This window comes from Scardinius erythrophthalmus (assembly GCF_964197995.2).
Source record: "Scardinius erythrophthalmus genome assembly, chromosome: 4".
Classification (NCBI taxonomy): Eukaryota; Metazoa; Chordata; class Actinopteri; order Cypriniformes; family Leuciscidae; genus Scardinius; species Scardinius erythrophthalmus.
In genome coordinates, this window is record NC_138224.1 from 17,383,239 (window position 1) to 17,400,804 (window position 17,566).

Genomic DNA, 17,566 nt, shown 5'->3' on the forward strand with positions numbered 1-17,566 from the left:
AAATGCTAAATTTGGTATTACAGTGGGTTCTGGTAACCCAAAGCACAGGACAATAGTGACACCAGAATAAACATTCATGATTCTGAAGCTGAAAACTGAATTATTTTATATGAATATGCTTGCACTCTGTCACTGACTAGATATGGAAGCTTGTTTCCGCCACTGAATAAAACATTTTAAAAGATAATTGTGACTTTTTATCTCACAATTGCGAGTTTACATCTCGCAATTCTGACTTTATTTCTCCGAATTGCGAGATATAAAGTCAGAATTGCGTGAAATAAAGTCAGAATTCTGATATATAAAGTCAGAATTGCGAGATATAAAGTCGCAATTGCGTCTTATAAAGTCAGAATTCTGACTTTTTTTCTCGCAATTGCGACTTTATAACACATAATTGCGACTTTATATCACGCAATTCTGACTTTATATCTCAGAATTCTGACTTTATATCACGCAATTCTGACTTTATAACACATAATTGCGACTTTATATCTCGCAATTCTGACATCTTTTCTCAGAATTGTGAGATATAAAGTCCAATTCTAAGGGAAAAAAAAAGACGGACTTTTTTTTTTTAACCTTAGAATAGTTTATATCTCACAATTCTGACTTTATAACACGCAATTGCGACTTTATATCATGCAATTCTGACTTTTAGATCTCCCAATTGCGTGATATAAAGTCAGAATTCTGAGATATAAAGTCAGAATTGCGTGATATAAAGTCGCAATTGCGAGAAAAAAAGTCTGAATTCTGACTTTATAACACGCAATTGTGACTTTATTTCACGCAATTCTGACTTTATATCTCGCAATTCTGACTTTAAAACACGCAATTGCGACTTTATTTCACGCAATTCTGACTTTATATCTCGCAAATCTGACTTTAAAACACGCAATTGCGACTTTATTTCACGCAATTCTGACTTTATATCTCGCAATTCTGACTTTAAAACACGCAATTGCGACTTTATTTCACGCAATTCTGACTTTATATCTCGCAATTCTGAGAAATAAAGTCAGAATTGCGAGATGTAAACTCGCAATTGTGAGATAAAAAGTCGCAATTATCTTTTTTTTTTTTGTGGCGGAAACAAGCTTCCATATATATTTAACATAATCTAGGCCACTTTTTACTGGTAACATAAGACATGTGGCATTATCAGGACCCACAAATATTCCCATTATTATACATTATATTCAACTTTATATATAGTATATATTTAATGCAGTACTGACACTAAAACTCTGTAAACTTGAATTTTTTCATGAACTGTAATTTTCATTTTGGGTGAACTATACACCATACATATTGTCAATATCGATACATATCGAAACATATTGTTGCATTTATGTATTTTGTGATATATTGTGACACGATATATTGTTACACCCCTGGTGTATATACTCACTTATGTCGTATATTTTAAAATATAGGTCTTTTTCAATGCATACTGCATAGTAGGCAGTCAAGTACACTATAATTCTAAACTAAGCCTTCATCTTCACTGTAGGCCTGGAAAATCATGTTTCCCAAGACACTTCTGTCATGGTTTTGCTCCATCATTAGCCTTAGTAAGACGCCAAATTGTTATGTACTGAAAGCACTCTTGTGGGAGGAAGAGTCACACGTTCATTGAGTTTTAGAAATTAATTAGTTTCGATCTTACAAGCTTTAGGAATAGCAAATTAAAGTGGAGGACTGCCGACTCCTTGAGTAACAGCCTCATGAGGAAATATGAATCATCAACCACAAATACAACTGTACAATCGCTTTCCTCAACAAACATGCCTCAGAAGACAGCTTCACTCAAAATGATCCCCCTCTCTCTACAGCGCTGCTCATCACTGATATCCATCAACCTGAGACACAATAGATATGATGTCTGACTCAGACATGTCTCTCACAGAACTGAGATCAGATCTCTTGGCTGGCAAACTATTTTCTTCATGCCCATCACAGCAATGGACATGACGAGAGATGGACACTTGGATATGTAAAAAAAAAAAATGAAGTTCCACTCAAACTGAACTGTCCCAACACAAGTAATGCAAATGTCTTTCTCTGCAGGTGATTTAATTTAAAGTGAAATAAATTGACCCAAATGTTCCTGCTAATCGGATATATTCAGACCGATGAATCATACGTCCTTGAGCAAGGGTATGTGAACAAGCAGACAGCCATGAAGGAGTGATAAATTGACATGGCTGTAAGGAAGCAATGGAGCCACACACACACACACACACACACACACACACACACACACACACACACACACACACACACACACACACACACACACACACACACACACACACACACACACACACACACACACACACACACACAGCTGTAGGGCACATTGTCTAGATCTATCTATCTATCTATCTATCTATCTATCTATCTATCTATCTATCTATCTATCTATCTATCTATCTATCTATCTATCTATCTATCTATCTATCTATCTATCTATCTATCTATCTATCTATCTATCAATCTATACATCCATCCATCCACCCACCCACCCATTCATCCATCCATCCATCCATCCATCCATCCATCTATCTATCTATCATCTATCCATCCATCCATCCATCCATCTATCTATCATCTATCCATCCATCCACCCATCTATCTATCTATCTATCTATCTATCTATCTATCTATCTATCTATCTATCTATCTATCTATCTATCTATCTATCTATCTATCTATCTATCTATCTATCTATCTATCTATCTATCTATCTATCTATCTATCTATCTATCTATCTATCTATCTATCTATCTATCTATCTATCTACCCACCCACCCACCCATCCATCCATCTATCTATCGATCTATCGATCGATCTATCTACCCACCCACCCATCCACCCTGTAAGTGTGAGTAACATAACTTCATACGCTTTCACTCTGTATGATGCCAAAAAGGTAACTCAAGTCTTTTTAAAACAAGTGTCAGTGCTATCCTCTGGCAGAAAATCTTCTTCATTTGTTGGCCCACTCAGACACGCTTTTACTGGATTGGCCCTTATTCACTTATGATTCACTCTTACACGAATACTACAGCAGGCACAAACAAATTATAGGTAAATCCAATAAGCCACTGAGAAACCACTCAAAGCTCTCATACAATACAAAGTGATTTAAACAAGATATTTAGTTAAGACAAATACTATTGGATGGATTGATCCTGGGTGAGATTAAATGTTGTTAGATATGTGCTCCATTAAATAGAAACTATGGAGGACTGAGAGTGGCAAAAAAACAAACAATTGAAATGTATTAAAATACACACAAAAACATATAAATCAATCCTAAAATAGCTTTAAAATGTAGTTTAATTGAATGATAAAATTGCATTTAATTTATCCATTTGCCAAGCATGTGGTAAATGTCAGTGGTAAAACATTTTTGACTTAAAGGGTCCCTTGCTATTGATCACAATATTCCTTCTAATTCTGCTGGAAAAGCTGCTTGTTTCTAACTTTTTTTATATTAGAGTTTTTGGCTCAATTCTCCCCATGAGATTTTGTTTTCTCTCAAAACTATAAGTTCAGATCTATGAACAATTAGTTCTTGTTCACATCAGATTTGAATTTCTTATTGATTTAAGCAAATCATGTGAGTTTAGGATAATTGAGGATAATAAGTGCAATAGTCTGCAATTTGCACAATAACTCTAAATACACACAGCTTGTTGATCAAAACTGAAGAGTTGATTCTCAGTGAAATTGTCAAACTCTTTACAACATCTAAACCTTCTTTCATTGTGTGAGCCATCACATGCAAATGATCCATTCAAAATCTGTCAGACAAACATGTATATTCCATAAACATCTGACATGCAATGTTTGTAATGTCTACTAAGTTGGCAAATGCCCTGCCATTGAAATAGGAATCACAATCGTACTAATCAACCAATCAAGTTTGGAAGAATATACAGTATATGGAGTTTGCCCAGATACAATCAAAACCATTTTTGAACATAGAGGAACGTCATACAACCCAAAACAGCAGCAGCTACAGCAGTACTGTATACATTTTTGTATTTACAGTACATTTACTATTTAGACATGTGTTATATGCCGAACATGACATTTGTATACAAATGGTGTAAAAACAGCTAAACATTTTAACCAATGTGGTTCACATGATGACAAAAAAAACATTTCATTTTGGTGGCATTGTCCAATTTATTGACACAATAACTAGGTTTTGAAGCATGAATTAAAATTTTTGGGTGAGCAACTACATTTTGCAGCCATGCGATAGAGTTCTGATTTTCCAGCAAACAGTTGTGACAGTTGCACTTACAGTTTAGAGAATTTTAAGACGGAGAACAAAACTGAGAACAGAAACTAAGAGTATTGATATTAAAGGTGCAGTAAGCAATTTCTGAGAAATTATGTTGAAAGTAGGGCTGGGCGATAAAACGATAACGATATGTATCGCGATAGACACCTAATCAATATCAATAAAAAATGTGTTCGATAAAACGTTCGATAATTTTTTTTTTTTTTCGTTGGAACCAACCAGCAAAGCAAGTTTGATTGCATGAACAAAGGCACTCACTCTCTAGTAACTAGATAAAACAGAAAAAGTCAGCTCGCCTGACTTAAAGTCTGACCGTAGTCAGACCAATGTCGTCTGCAGATTATGCAAGACCGTCGTCAGTTTCTCTGTTATTCGCGTGCTGATGCGTTCTAGCGTGTGCGTTTCTCAGCGCATACATGTGAAGCTCACATGCACTAAAAGCCTGTCTACCAGCGCCTGAATACTAAGTTATCTTTCGAGTCTTATTTTGCTAATACTGTTATATACACACAAGGTTTACATAAACTAGTCGGATATGTCTAAAGTAAAAGCAAACTTGAGAAAATTGAGAGAAAATCTGTTTGTCAAATGCGTGTATAATAGACGCGTCGCGCGCAGCTCTTAAAGAGACAGTAATAGTAAACACGCTGCCGCTTGTCCTTAAAGGGATAGTTCACCCAAAAATAAAAATTATCTAATATTTTCTAATATTAATATTTTGAAGAATGTGGGTATCCAAACAGTAGCTGGTCCCCATTGACTTCCATAAAAATATACTATGGAAGTCACTGGGGTACATCAACTGTTGGTCATTCTTCCAAATAACTTTTATTTTCAACAGAAGAAAGAAACTTATTCGAGTTTAAAACAACGTGAGAGAGTAAATTATGAAAATTAGAATTTTTAGGAGAACTATCCCTTTAATGTTAATAAAACAACAAAATGTAAAGAGAAAATCACTCACTGCTCTTGACTAATAACTTTATTAATAGCTTTAATAAGTATCAATGTATAATTTATAGAAAATAGAAAGAAATAGATTTATAGAATTTATAGAAAGAAATCGTAATATTATATTTTTGCCATATCGCCCACCCCTTTATAAAGCATTTCTTACGTATTCTTTAATTTTGCACCTTAATGTTAAGAGATAATTGTTAAGTGTTCATTCAGATTTTAGACTTTTGAGTTTTCCATGGTCGTGTTGACATTTCTGCCTTTATAACTGATGGGATTATAATCAAAGGTAGGTTAAGTTTAAAATAAAAAAATCTTTAAATGTAATATATTTGTCTCCTGGACTGGTCCTTATTTTAAATATGTTATAAAAAAATTCAATAATTATCGATATCGACCGATATGAAACACTTATATCGTGATACAGTTTTCAGCCATATCGCCCAGCCCTAGTTGAAAGTGAATAGGACCGAGCACCACAACACACTTGTAGCCAATCAGAAGTAGGGGGCGTGTCCACTCATGATGGGGGAGGAGAGTGAGTGAGCAAGAGGGAGTAGCTGAGAGACATTACAAAAGAGAAAAGCTCAGGGGAATATCACTGGAAAAGGTATGGTTATGATCAGGCAAGAGCTTTAGAACCCACATTAAACATTCATAATCGTGACATAAAACTCGTAATGATGACAAAGTTTAAATTATAAAAATTCATAATTATGACAAAATCTTTGACGTTTTTTCTCTCATAATTTCTCTCACATTTTCTCTTATAATCTCATTATGACCAGTATCTCATTAATTAGAAAATCACGCTTTAGTAAATCACACTAATAACACAAAATGTCATAAATTTGTATTTTTTATTTATTAAATTGACCATTGATACCTATTATTTCCATCGCTAAAATATTTTTTGCCTAGATACGGAGTAAAACTTGATTACAAAACATTACATGCATAGTATTATTAAATATTATATTATTATGGATTGGTACTTGACACAACATAATATTAATCTGTCCTAGAAATATATATACAGTATATTCAATATGCTGATTTTTAATAATATTTGCATTTACATGTCCGGGTTGTGTTTGCTATCAGCTTGAGATACCTTCAGTGGAGACCACTGGATAGCTATTTCTAATTTCCAGTGGTTTTTAATAATCTTTCACCAGTAACACATAAAAATGAACTGAGAAAAAGATAAATAAATCCTATTGCTCAATAGCCCTAGCAACATTCATTCGTCATTAAAAGGGACAACACAATAGCCGTCCTTCAGGCCATGGAATTACATACAGTAGCTCCTCAAGTGCGTTCTGCTCTGAAATGTCATATATAACCTTTGATCATGTATTAGATATAGACCAGATCAAGAGTATGTAAGAGAAAAAAGCGGGGAAGAAAAAAGTGGGCTCACAGCTGCTACATTTAAAAACACCACAGCTGGTTCCCTTGAGAGAACTTCCCACTTGAACGAAAGTGAAAGACTAAGAGATGAAGAGAGGGAGGAGGTGTTAAAGAGTAATGACTCTCCATTAACACAAACTCCGTCCCCTCTCATGGGTGTTGCACCATGCAGACTGACAATAACTAAAGTGCTGAGGGCGGAAGACGGTTCCAGATCACCAGAGGTCCAGTATTCCTGACCACTGCAGGATTTCTGGATGACTGCATGCATCATTACTACACAAGCACCAGGGTGCCATGCAAACACCTGGGAGACAGAACCCACGTAGACATATGACAAGACGACTCAAGATTCATGGGCAGGCTGCTATAGAGATCGAGACTATGAATGAGATGCATTAATACATTTTCACTTGTCTAGACGGGGGGGAAACCATTCCTGCTTTTCCTGAGGCTAGAGTCTGCTCAATTCCCAGAGATATATCATGCACTGTAGTTGGTCCTGCGCTCCCATATACAAACACTGACTTTATAGGGGCAATTAACGAGGCCACGTAGACAATATACATAAAAACATCATACATTGATTAAATAAATAACACAATGTGCACGGAATACACGGAAGTGGATACCTAAAAAACAAGTCCATACCATATATGAGAATGATTAAATACGTAAATATATACGTATATAACTGTGTACAATTTAAACAAAATAATTAATTAAAGTCACGGCATGGTAAACAAGGGGGCCAGAGATGGTTGAGAATTTAAAAGCTGCACCGATTTTGGAACAAAGGTTGTCCTACAGCATGGACAACGAAGCCGTCGCCCTGAAAGAAGCCACTCAAAAACAGAGAACATGACATGTGAAGTGTCTCGTAAAATCCTTCCAGCCAACCTCAGCGTTTGCTGTTCACTTATAATAGAAAGAGCCCTAATAAGGAGTCCACTAATTTTTGAGCAGACTTTAACCATGCGCTCCAGACTATTTCTATTCTGGAGGCTAATAGAATGAAACCAGCAGACAATAGAGAATGTAATGACACTTTCAATGTAGGAGTAGTAGAACATAGTGAGAATGTTCTTACTAACTCCAAAGGAATTGAACTTCCTTAAAAGGTACTGCCACTGCTGGTATTTCCTCAATATCTCCACTGTATTAGAAGTAAATTTCAGCAGATTGTCAAAAATTGTCCCTGGGTACTTGTACTCTTTGACAATCTCTATAGACCTTATGCGCCAGAGAAACAAGGGCGGAGCCATTTTTAGAATATTGTCTTTTAACTTCCGTTTTTGCGGTCGCTCTGGATATTTCTATGGCATTGCTGTCCAGGAGTAATTAGATTTTCAAGTGGATTTATTTAATGTAAAGTTAACGAAAGTTATCATGACTACTGTAATGTTTAAAGCAGATGTCTTAACAAATGTCAGTCGACCGGAAGACAAAAGACAACGAGTGCAGCGCTGAAAAGGGGCGGGGCTACATAAGGTATAGGCTTTCCGTGAATAACAGTAGGGACTGCCATAGCCACCTGCCGCTGCTATGGCAGTCCCTACTGTTATTCACAGAAAGCCTATAGAGATTATGTTAGGGTGTTGTTATGCGGTTGCTAAAGTGTTCTGAATCTGAATCCTAGGGCATTGCTGATGACTGATAGATAGGGTGTTCTGGGTCATTTCTAGGTGGTTGCTAACCTGCTCAAATCCAAATATATTACTCAGGTAGCTGCTTCAATGCGAGTTTATAGGACTATTGCCCATTTTTATAGTTCATCAGTTTAAAATCAATTCTAAACTCTAAACAAATAAAGGTTCAGAGAGGGGTTTTCGCAGTGATGCCATAGAAGAACCTTACATAGAGACAGAGCGCAACGCGTCATAATCTGAAGACCACGCCCACCGAGGGGGAAAACAGTCCAACGGTCTCCATTGACTTTGCATTGCGAGAGGCTGCCTCCTTGTCATTTCTTGCTTCTAACAAAATACAGAATACTGCCTAAAAGCTGCTATGTGACAAGGTGTACAGCAAACAAGCTAAGAAACTCAGAAATAAGTTTTCATAAGCTGTCGAACCCAAAAAACGAGCGTTTGAGGACATAAAAGTGGATACAGGCTGGATCGAATGGGTAAATTGCGGTAAATTGTGGGATCCTGACACTCAGTATGCACTAAAAATACACTACGTGTGCAGTAAGTTAAACATTTGGTCACTGGTAAGTCAAATATCCAAATGTCAGTTTTATATATTATATTTCTGTAAGATAAACTATCCTGTGTTGCCGATTACGGTCTCCTCCAGCGGGCATACGTTAGTTCTCAGAGTAATGAGACACGTGACGCTCTGTCTAAACTGCCTGTATCCACTTTTATGCCCTAAAAACACTCGTTTTTTGGGGTCGAGAGCTAATAAAAACTTATTTCTGGGTTTTTTAGCTTGTTTGCTGTACACCTTGTCACACAGCAGCTTTTAGGCATTTTTCTGTATTTTGTTAGAAGCAAGAAATGACAAGGAGGCAGCCTCTCCCAATGCAAAGTCAATGGAGACGGTTAGATTGTTTTCCCCCTGGGTGTGGGCATGGCCTAAATACGCTCTGTCTCTATAACTTAACATAAATAATAATAATTAACATAATTATGAGATAATTCATAGTTACAAAACATCAAGTCATTGTAATTAACAAGTAATTACGACTATTTATCACATCATTTCAACTTTATGTCATGACTTAGTATCTCATAATTTCAACTTTGTCATAATTATGACTTTTTATCTCATAATTTCATCTTTATCTCATTATGACTTAGTATCTCAGAATTTCAACTTTGTCATAATTATGACTTTTAGTAAAAAAAGGAGATAAAAAGTAACAATTATGACAAAACATTTGACTTTTTTAATCGTATTATGACTTAGTATCTCAGAATTTCAACTTTGTCATAATCACAACTTTTTAACTCATAATTTAAACTATCTCATATGACTTTATCTCATAATTTTAATTTCGTCATAATTATGACTTTTTAGTTGACATTATGAGATTAATAGTCATAACCATGACAATTGTTATTTTTTACCATGACAAATTATGACTTTTTATCTCATAATTTCATCTTTATCTCATTATGACTTAGTATCTCATAATTTCAACGTTGTCATAATTATGACTTTTAGTTGAAATTGAGATAAAAAAGTAACAATTATGACAAAACTATTTGACTTTTTTAATCGTATTATGCCTTAGTATCTCAGAATTTCAACTGTCATAATTACAACTTTTTAACTCATAAATTAAACTTTATCTCATAATTTTAACTTTGTCATAATTATGACTTTTTAGTTGACATTATGAGATTAATAGTCATAACCATGACAAAACATTTGTCTTTTTAATCTTATTATGACTAAGTATCATAATTTCAAAATGAATGCTTTGGTAAATCATAATTATTACATAAAAAATATTACAAACATAATTTTGACAGTTTATAATAAATATTCAAAATTATGAAAAATACATTTTTGTCAAGACATTTTATCTCATAATTTCATTTTCTATGTCATAATTTAAACGTTTTTATCTCATGACTTAGTATCTCATAATTCTCTAAATATAACATCTTGAAAATCATTCAAATAAAAAGTCATAATTATCATTTAGTATCTCAGAATTTGTGAATATCTTCATAACTATGAATTTTCATGTCAAAATTTCGATTTACCAAAGCAAATTCTGACACAATTACACAGACCAACAATGACTCAATTTCTCATAACTCACAGAAGACACTTTTCACCACCACCTGATTTAACAATGTAAGTGTAACCTGCAGAAAGGACAAGTAAACCTTTTTAGTAAACAAATTCAAATAATCAAGTCACAACTAGTTTCCAGTCCAGTCACTTAAAAGTAACAGCACACCTCTTTTTAAAAAAGCCACACTATTTAAACTACCCTTCATGTACATGGCACAAAGGGTGCAAGATGAGCCATAGTCTTTTTCTTTTTATTCAGCCTGATGAAACAGATCTAAACTCATGTCAAACTTCCTAGGTTTATAGATGCCACAACCACACCAGTATGATCTCATGCTTTCCGGTTGCTGTGGTGCCGGCTCCATCACAAGGCTTTTTCTATCTTAAATAACGCTTTCTAGTTAAGGTTGCCAACCCCCATCAGCTGAGTACCAGAAAATGTGTACTTGCTATCTATGCGATGTCACATCCCAGTTATACAGACCTCTTGGTGTGGTTTAAACTAGCATGTGGCATACTGCTGGCCCTAAACGGTTTATGATTGGTAGGTCAAGCAGTGGGTGAAGAGAGGAACATCAAACACAGAGTCCAGGGTTAACAAATACAGGAAACAGGAGAGAAAATGACCAGAAGCATTGCGCATTAACACATCAATTCAGTGGCATGATTATAATTACATCTTCTAATCTGAAATTAGATTTACAATTATAACTGGCGGCTGAAAGATGATCATTTATGTCGACCTCATATCATTCTACCCAAGGGGATGAATGAAACATAAATACAATAACGTGCAGTGCCATAATTATGATATTATAACAAAACTACATTTAAAGGTCGCCTTGCAGCATTTCAAAGTAATATGAAAAATGATTCCGCCAAACGGTCTCGCTGATAACTTAAAACCCAGACATCAAAAAGTTGGCCAGGTCATCCCAGAAGGCTGTGTAAATGTGTTTGTGTGTGTGTACGTGTGTGTGTGTGTGTCTCACAACCTGTTATTTCACAGATGAATGCTACAGACATCTCATCTTAGGGTACTTACCTAGGCATCTGACCACAGCGACCACAGTTTTGTGTCTGCCCTACTACAGTGTCCAATGAATATCAAGTAGGCCTGCTACTACTGCACTTCAGAAAGAAAAATATTACATGAAACGCTTCAACAAAAATTCAAACTTTTTAACTACCAGTATGAAATCATAGATACTATCTATAGCACACAAACAAACACATCTCTTTCTCTCTCTCTCTCTCTCTCTCTCTCTCTCTCTCTCTCTCTCTCTCTCTCTCTCTCTCTCTCTCTCTCTCTCTCTATATATATATATAAAATTAGTGCTGTCAATCGATTACATTTTTTTAACTCAATTAATTACGTTTTTTTCCCCTGTGATTAATCATGATTAATCGTGATTAAAAACACAAGTTTTTATAACAACTTTTAATTTAAGTGAACTTAAAACAATCCTCACATAAATCTATAGTAAATTACATATTTTTACCTGTGGTCATAGCTGTATAACAGGTAGGAATATACAGAAATGGAATAAAGTTATCAAACAGTCTGCACTGCATAAATGATCAATTAAATATAGATTAATCCTTATTAAAGCTACAAAAGTTATTCAGTGAAGAGCAGTGTGTAATTTTCTCTGTTACCTTTGTTATTTGATTAACATGAATTAGTGGCTGCTGTGACTTTAAGATCTGCCGCTGCTGCACATGACGTGAACCTCACACGCGTCCCATTTTTACACATATATTTAGCCACTGTGTATATATATATATATATATATATATATATATATATATATATATATATATATATATATATATATATATATATATATATTAAGCCATGAAACTCTTGAAGGCCAGGCTGATACAGGTAGGCCCATTTCATACAATCTACAAGCAATCGCATCATGACCACATGGCACAAGCTGATTGGCCTGATTCTGCAGCCAATAGGATTGCTTGGTCAACATTTAAATAGTCTGGTTCAGTGTTTGCTGTAGGCTAGTCCTACAGTGCACTATCAGAGTTTCCCTGAAACCCTCCACCTCCCCAGCTCCACCTGCCTAGATCTACGGGATTTATCTATGTCAATTTATGCAGCAGCAGCAACATATCTTATATAGTATGCTTGCAGCAGCATGTCTGTGTATCTAATGGCAGTAGCAAATCCATACTTGCTCTGCAGCAGCAGAAATAATCAACAGCAGAAGCAGCAGCTGCTTAACAGATATAGTCCACCAAGACCAAATACATTAGCATTGCCTTATCCATTACCATGCCAATCTCTCCAAGAGCTGTCATGATTGAAACATATATATATATATAATTTATTTATTTATTTGTTTTATCCAATGTCTTTCAACTATTAAATACAAGTCAAATAGTTGTCAAATAAAGGCATCATTTAGACACATAAAAGCACTGAATTACAAAAGTGCTACTTCCCACTATGAGGCCAAGCGGTCTGGATATTTTTAAGGTTTTGTATAAAGTGTGTTTGTTTTTTGCTGTACAAATGATACAGCACATCCTTGACCCTCTGTAAAGCTGAACAAGCATTTCTCTGTTAAGGGCAAAGGGGGAGGTGACGGATGGCGAATTAAAATATGCGACTTGAAATTGAGTGCTGTAACTGAAAGTGCTTCATATAAGTTATTGATCTCTTGATTTTATTGTGCCTACAGCAATATTCAAGGGTCATGGCAATGAAACAAGGTAGCCATGTCAAATGTATCTAACTTTGATCTCAATGTTCAACGATAATCATCCAAAGCCAAAACTTCACAACAGAATATTTTGGTGATGCCAAGAGCAGTGGGATGCTTATAAAACACAGGCATCTAATCATGTATTTAGGATGGGTGGGTGGGGGAGGGGGGGGGGGGGGTCATTATGGAAGCCTGTTTTCACCTAAATTGAGTAAAAATATGATTCTGTAAATCACAATAATGAGAATTTTATTCTAATAATCTAAAAATCTAATAATTATGACTTACTCTTATAGTAACAATGACTTAACATATCATAATGAGAAACTTTCTCATATTAATAACTTAGTTTCTCATTATTATGAGATGTTAAGTCATTGTTGTGAGGTTTCTCATTATTATTGCTTACATAATGATATTTTTACTCAACTGAGGCAGAAACAGGCTTCCGTAATAAATTTCAGTGGAAAAGATTCTATTATAATGTAACTGTCTCATTCTGCTTTCTAATATGCTCATTATTTTTAGATAAGTCATTATTATGAGAACGTTTCTCATTAAGAGCTGTTAAACCATTAATACAAGAAAGTTTATTTTGTTATGAGATGTAAACTCATTATTATGAGAAAGTTTCTCATTATGAGACGTTAAGACATTATAGAACTTTTCTGAAAATAATAAGATGTAAGGTTCTCGTTATTATTATATACGAGGATGTTTTTTTGTTTTTTTTTGTTATTATGAACTATATAGAATTATATATTTTACTCAACTAAGGCAATAACCAGCTCAACAGAAGTCCACAGAAAAAGTCATATTTACCAAATTCTACATTATTACCGTTTCGCTCTGCTTTCTAACCATACATACTGGTTGTAAATCAGGGGATTAATCCTATTATTTTTGTTGTTACTGATTAAAACTAATAATTCAAGTTTAACATTAAGAACAACAAATACTATATTTCAGGAATGGATCCCTTGCGTGGGATTGTCCTACTTGAGGGTTCATCCTTGAATCAAATATTTCTAAACCCCTGCTCTAGAAGATATTTACTGAAGGTGGGTTTTAAAATGTAAAATCTATGTCAAAGGAAGATATGCCACACACACACACACACACACACACACACACACACACACACACACACACACACACACACACACACACACACACACACACACACACACACACACACACATGCTAAACCAGTAATCTTAAAGAAGCTAGAATGCTTACAATTATGGGTCTGTTACTAAACAGAAAGGACAAGGCACTTTGTTAAACTAAACTGGCATCATTCATGACAGTGTGATTGTGAGGTTCAGATACAGGCCTTTTGGGGAAATAGTTATGTCATGATGTATTTCAGAACCGTGGCACACCCACAAAGCCCAGATTACAGCCTGATGATAACACAAACTAAACTGAAGGATAACGGAAAGATAAACCTTCAGTGTCAACAAAAAAAAGCACAATTTAGGTAAATGTAGCAAGAAGTTTACAAACATTTAATAGAATATACAGCAGCACGATGACGTTGTAAAAGTGAAGATGACGTAACATCATAACCAGGACGGGCTACTGTAGGGATGGACACTTGAAATAAAAAATAAATAAATAAAATAAACTAAGATTCCTAAAATATTATGAAGAAATATTTAAAGAAAATCGATTTATTTAGAAGCTATTCTTGTGTATGTTATTGGATTAATACAACTGTAGTGTCTGTCCTTGTCATGACGTTTAGCAAATTTCTTTTTATATAACTTTTAGATTTTTTTTATATTATTTATTAGCTAGGCTACTATTATTATTAAATTGTAACTTTTCTCAATTTGTTGTATATGTGTGAGGATGTGTGTCAGTTATGTAGAAATTATGTATTATTTTATTGTGTGTGTATCGGTATGCATTTCCTTGGCAATGTTATTATGTTATTGTTATTCGAGCATTAAAAAATAAAAATACAAATAAAATGTGGCGATGGACACGCCCCCCTTTCCAGAAACACCAACGCGCTTCTATAGCAACAAACTAACAACTTTCACACGAGTCCGAGCAGTTGTGAAACTTTTAAACAACACTAATACTTTTAGATAGATAGATAGATAGATAGATAGATAGATAGATAGATAGATAGATAGATAGATAGATAGATAGATAGATAGATAGATAGATAGATAGATAGATAGATAGATAGATAGATAGATAGTGAAGTTAAACTAACCTGGCTTGACACACTTAAGCCGGACAGGGTCTTTGCAGTGCTTGACCACAGCCCACACATCCCTGATGGTCAGTCCGGCCACTGGAGTATCATTCACCTCCAGAAGTAAATCGTCCTGGTGCAGTTTGCCCCTGTCCGGTTTCACCTCTCCAATAACGGGGAACTGTCCATTCTCCGCGCCTCCCTGCAGCTTGAACCCAAGATCACCACTCGGACCCCTGGACAACACTATCTCGTGTACTCTGTTAGTCCAGTGACTTTTCTTCTTCAGGCTTTTGGACATGTTTGGAGTTGTTAATGTGACCGGAGAGCAGCCATGAAATGCGTAATCCGTCCAGTCAGCTCACTAAAGTTGCACGATCAGTGTCTGTGGATGGGAAGAGTCTCCATATCAGCAGCAGATCCACAGCAGCCTCTTAAAACTGCTCCACTCACTGTAACAGTGATGTCCGATTCGCGAATGAGCCGTTCTTTTGAACCGGTTCTTTTTGATGATTCGTCCGAACCAAATCGCGAAGCGTTTGTGAATCACTCGGCTACTTTGGGAGTAAAATTGTGAGGTAAGTGACATGATAGAAGCGTAACTTACGCAAATTCTGACACAAGTGAAGTAACGTAAACGAAAACACATTGAATTGACTTTATAATTTCATTAAACACGCACGAAAATAATAAGCAAAATGCTGCGTGCTTCATACATAAATTGCTAGAATTATTCGGTACATTGTTTCTAAACAACTTTTCTAAACAGTTCTCTGACACGTTCGACACTTAAAAAAAAAACACAACGGATTTTCTGCGAACAATATTAGGCGACACATCAAATGAATCAGCGAGTCTAGTCATTGAAACGAACCGTCCGCTCGAATCGATTCGCTTACACGAATCGGACTTCATAACGCTGCACTGTAACTGAGTCCAAACTGCTCGGGAAACTGAGCCGGATGTGATGTGAGGAGGAGGAGAGAAGAGACGCTTCCCGCTAGAGAAGTGAAAAGAAAAGAAAAGAAAAGAAAAGAAAGAAGAGAGAAAGAAAGTAACGGAACTATAATCATATCGTCAGCCCTGACTCCGGAGCGATTTTTCCATTAACGACTGCCGTGCCGCCTCCTGGAGAAAATGCTAAATGAAACTCAGTTTGGGAGAAAGTTATAGCCTACAATTATTTTCTGCAGATGTAGACTGCTGTAGTCAGAGGGATCACAGTTTTTTAGAGAGGAGGCACTTACTATAACTTTAGGCTAAGTGATTAACGCAGTAGAAATATTAATATGAGGCTATGAATCAAAGTTTCATTACATTTATATTTATTTTAATAGCAATTTGGTCTGTTTTCAATTAGCCTATATAATTAATGTTTATTTTATGTTATTAAAAATTCATTTAAACTGTGTCATAAAGAATCCTATACTAATTTGTTATGATTAAGCCTATTATTCAGAATTAGATGCAACTCACCAAATCACGTTTAGTTCAAATAAAAAATAAAATTCTGTCTCTCATCTCCTTTTCTTTCCTGCGTGGAATACAAAATTATACATTTAATAGAACGTTTAGCAGAAAATTTAGTATCACTGTGAAAAACTGTAATCCTGCATATATTAAATTGTATGTCATTGCATAGGCTACACAGTTAGTGAGTGACAGTTATAACAGTATTGTTTTCCATATGTTGTATTGCGTGTTGTTTTTCGCTTTTTTTTTACACACAAAATTAAGAAAAAGGTGGTTGTATAACTCATATCATGCCATGGCAGTATCTATTTTAATATTGTGCTCTTCTGCAGTGCAGTCCTTATTAGAGGACCAGGTTTTTAGTAGATTAGTTACAGAGCAACGCAGCATCAATTTATGATCAAATGATGTTGAAACCAAGCCAAATGAGCAAAGTTATTATTTGTTTTCTCATAATCCATCATCACACAAAACACATGCTTTCAAGTCAGCACTTCATCTTCCAAGACAGTTCCCCTGAGTTGCTTTAGAAATATTATTATGAGACATTTAACACCATGCTGGGGATACTTCCTTATTATCTCTTAAACAGCCAACTGACTGCTTATTTCACTGATCTCTGCATGTATAATGCTCTCTTCTCAGACTTTATTTCATTAAATAACAGAATTCATGCTGAAACTGAACCATGGCGAACACGTGCAG

General features: G+C 35.2%; 1 protein-coding gene across 4 annotated transcripts in view; it reads right to left on the reverse strand.

The window, feature by feature from the left end:
• magi2a (membrane associated guanylate kinase, WW and PDZ domain containing 2a) overlaps positions 1-15,857 on the reverse strand; it is a 225,675-nt gene extending 209,818 nt beyond the window's left edge. For all 4 annotated transcript variants that reach the window (XM_081363922.1, XM_081363920.1, XM_081363919.1 and 1 more), the window contains exon 1: positions 15,407-15,857. In XM_081363922.1, the coding sequence (XP_081220048.1) occupies positions 15,407-15,689 (283 nt within the window). In that variant the 5' untranslated portion in view covers positions 15,690-15,857. The remainder of the gene's footprint in view (positions 1-15,406) is intronic.
• Positions 15,858-17,566: the final 1,709 nt, after the last annotated feature.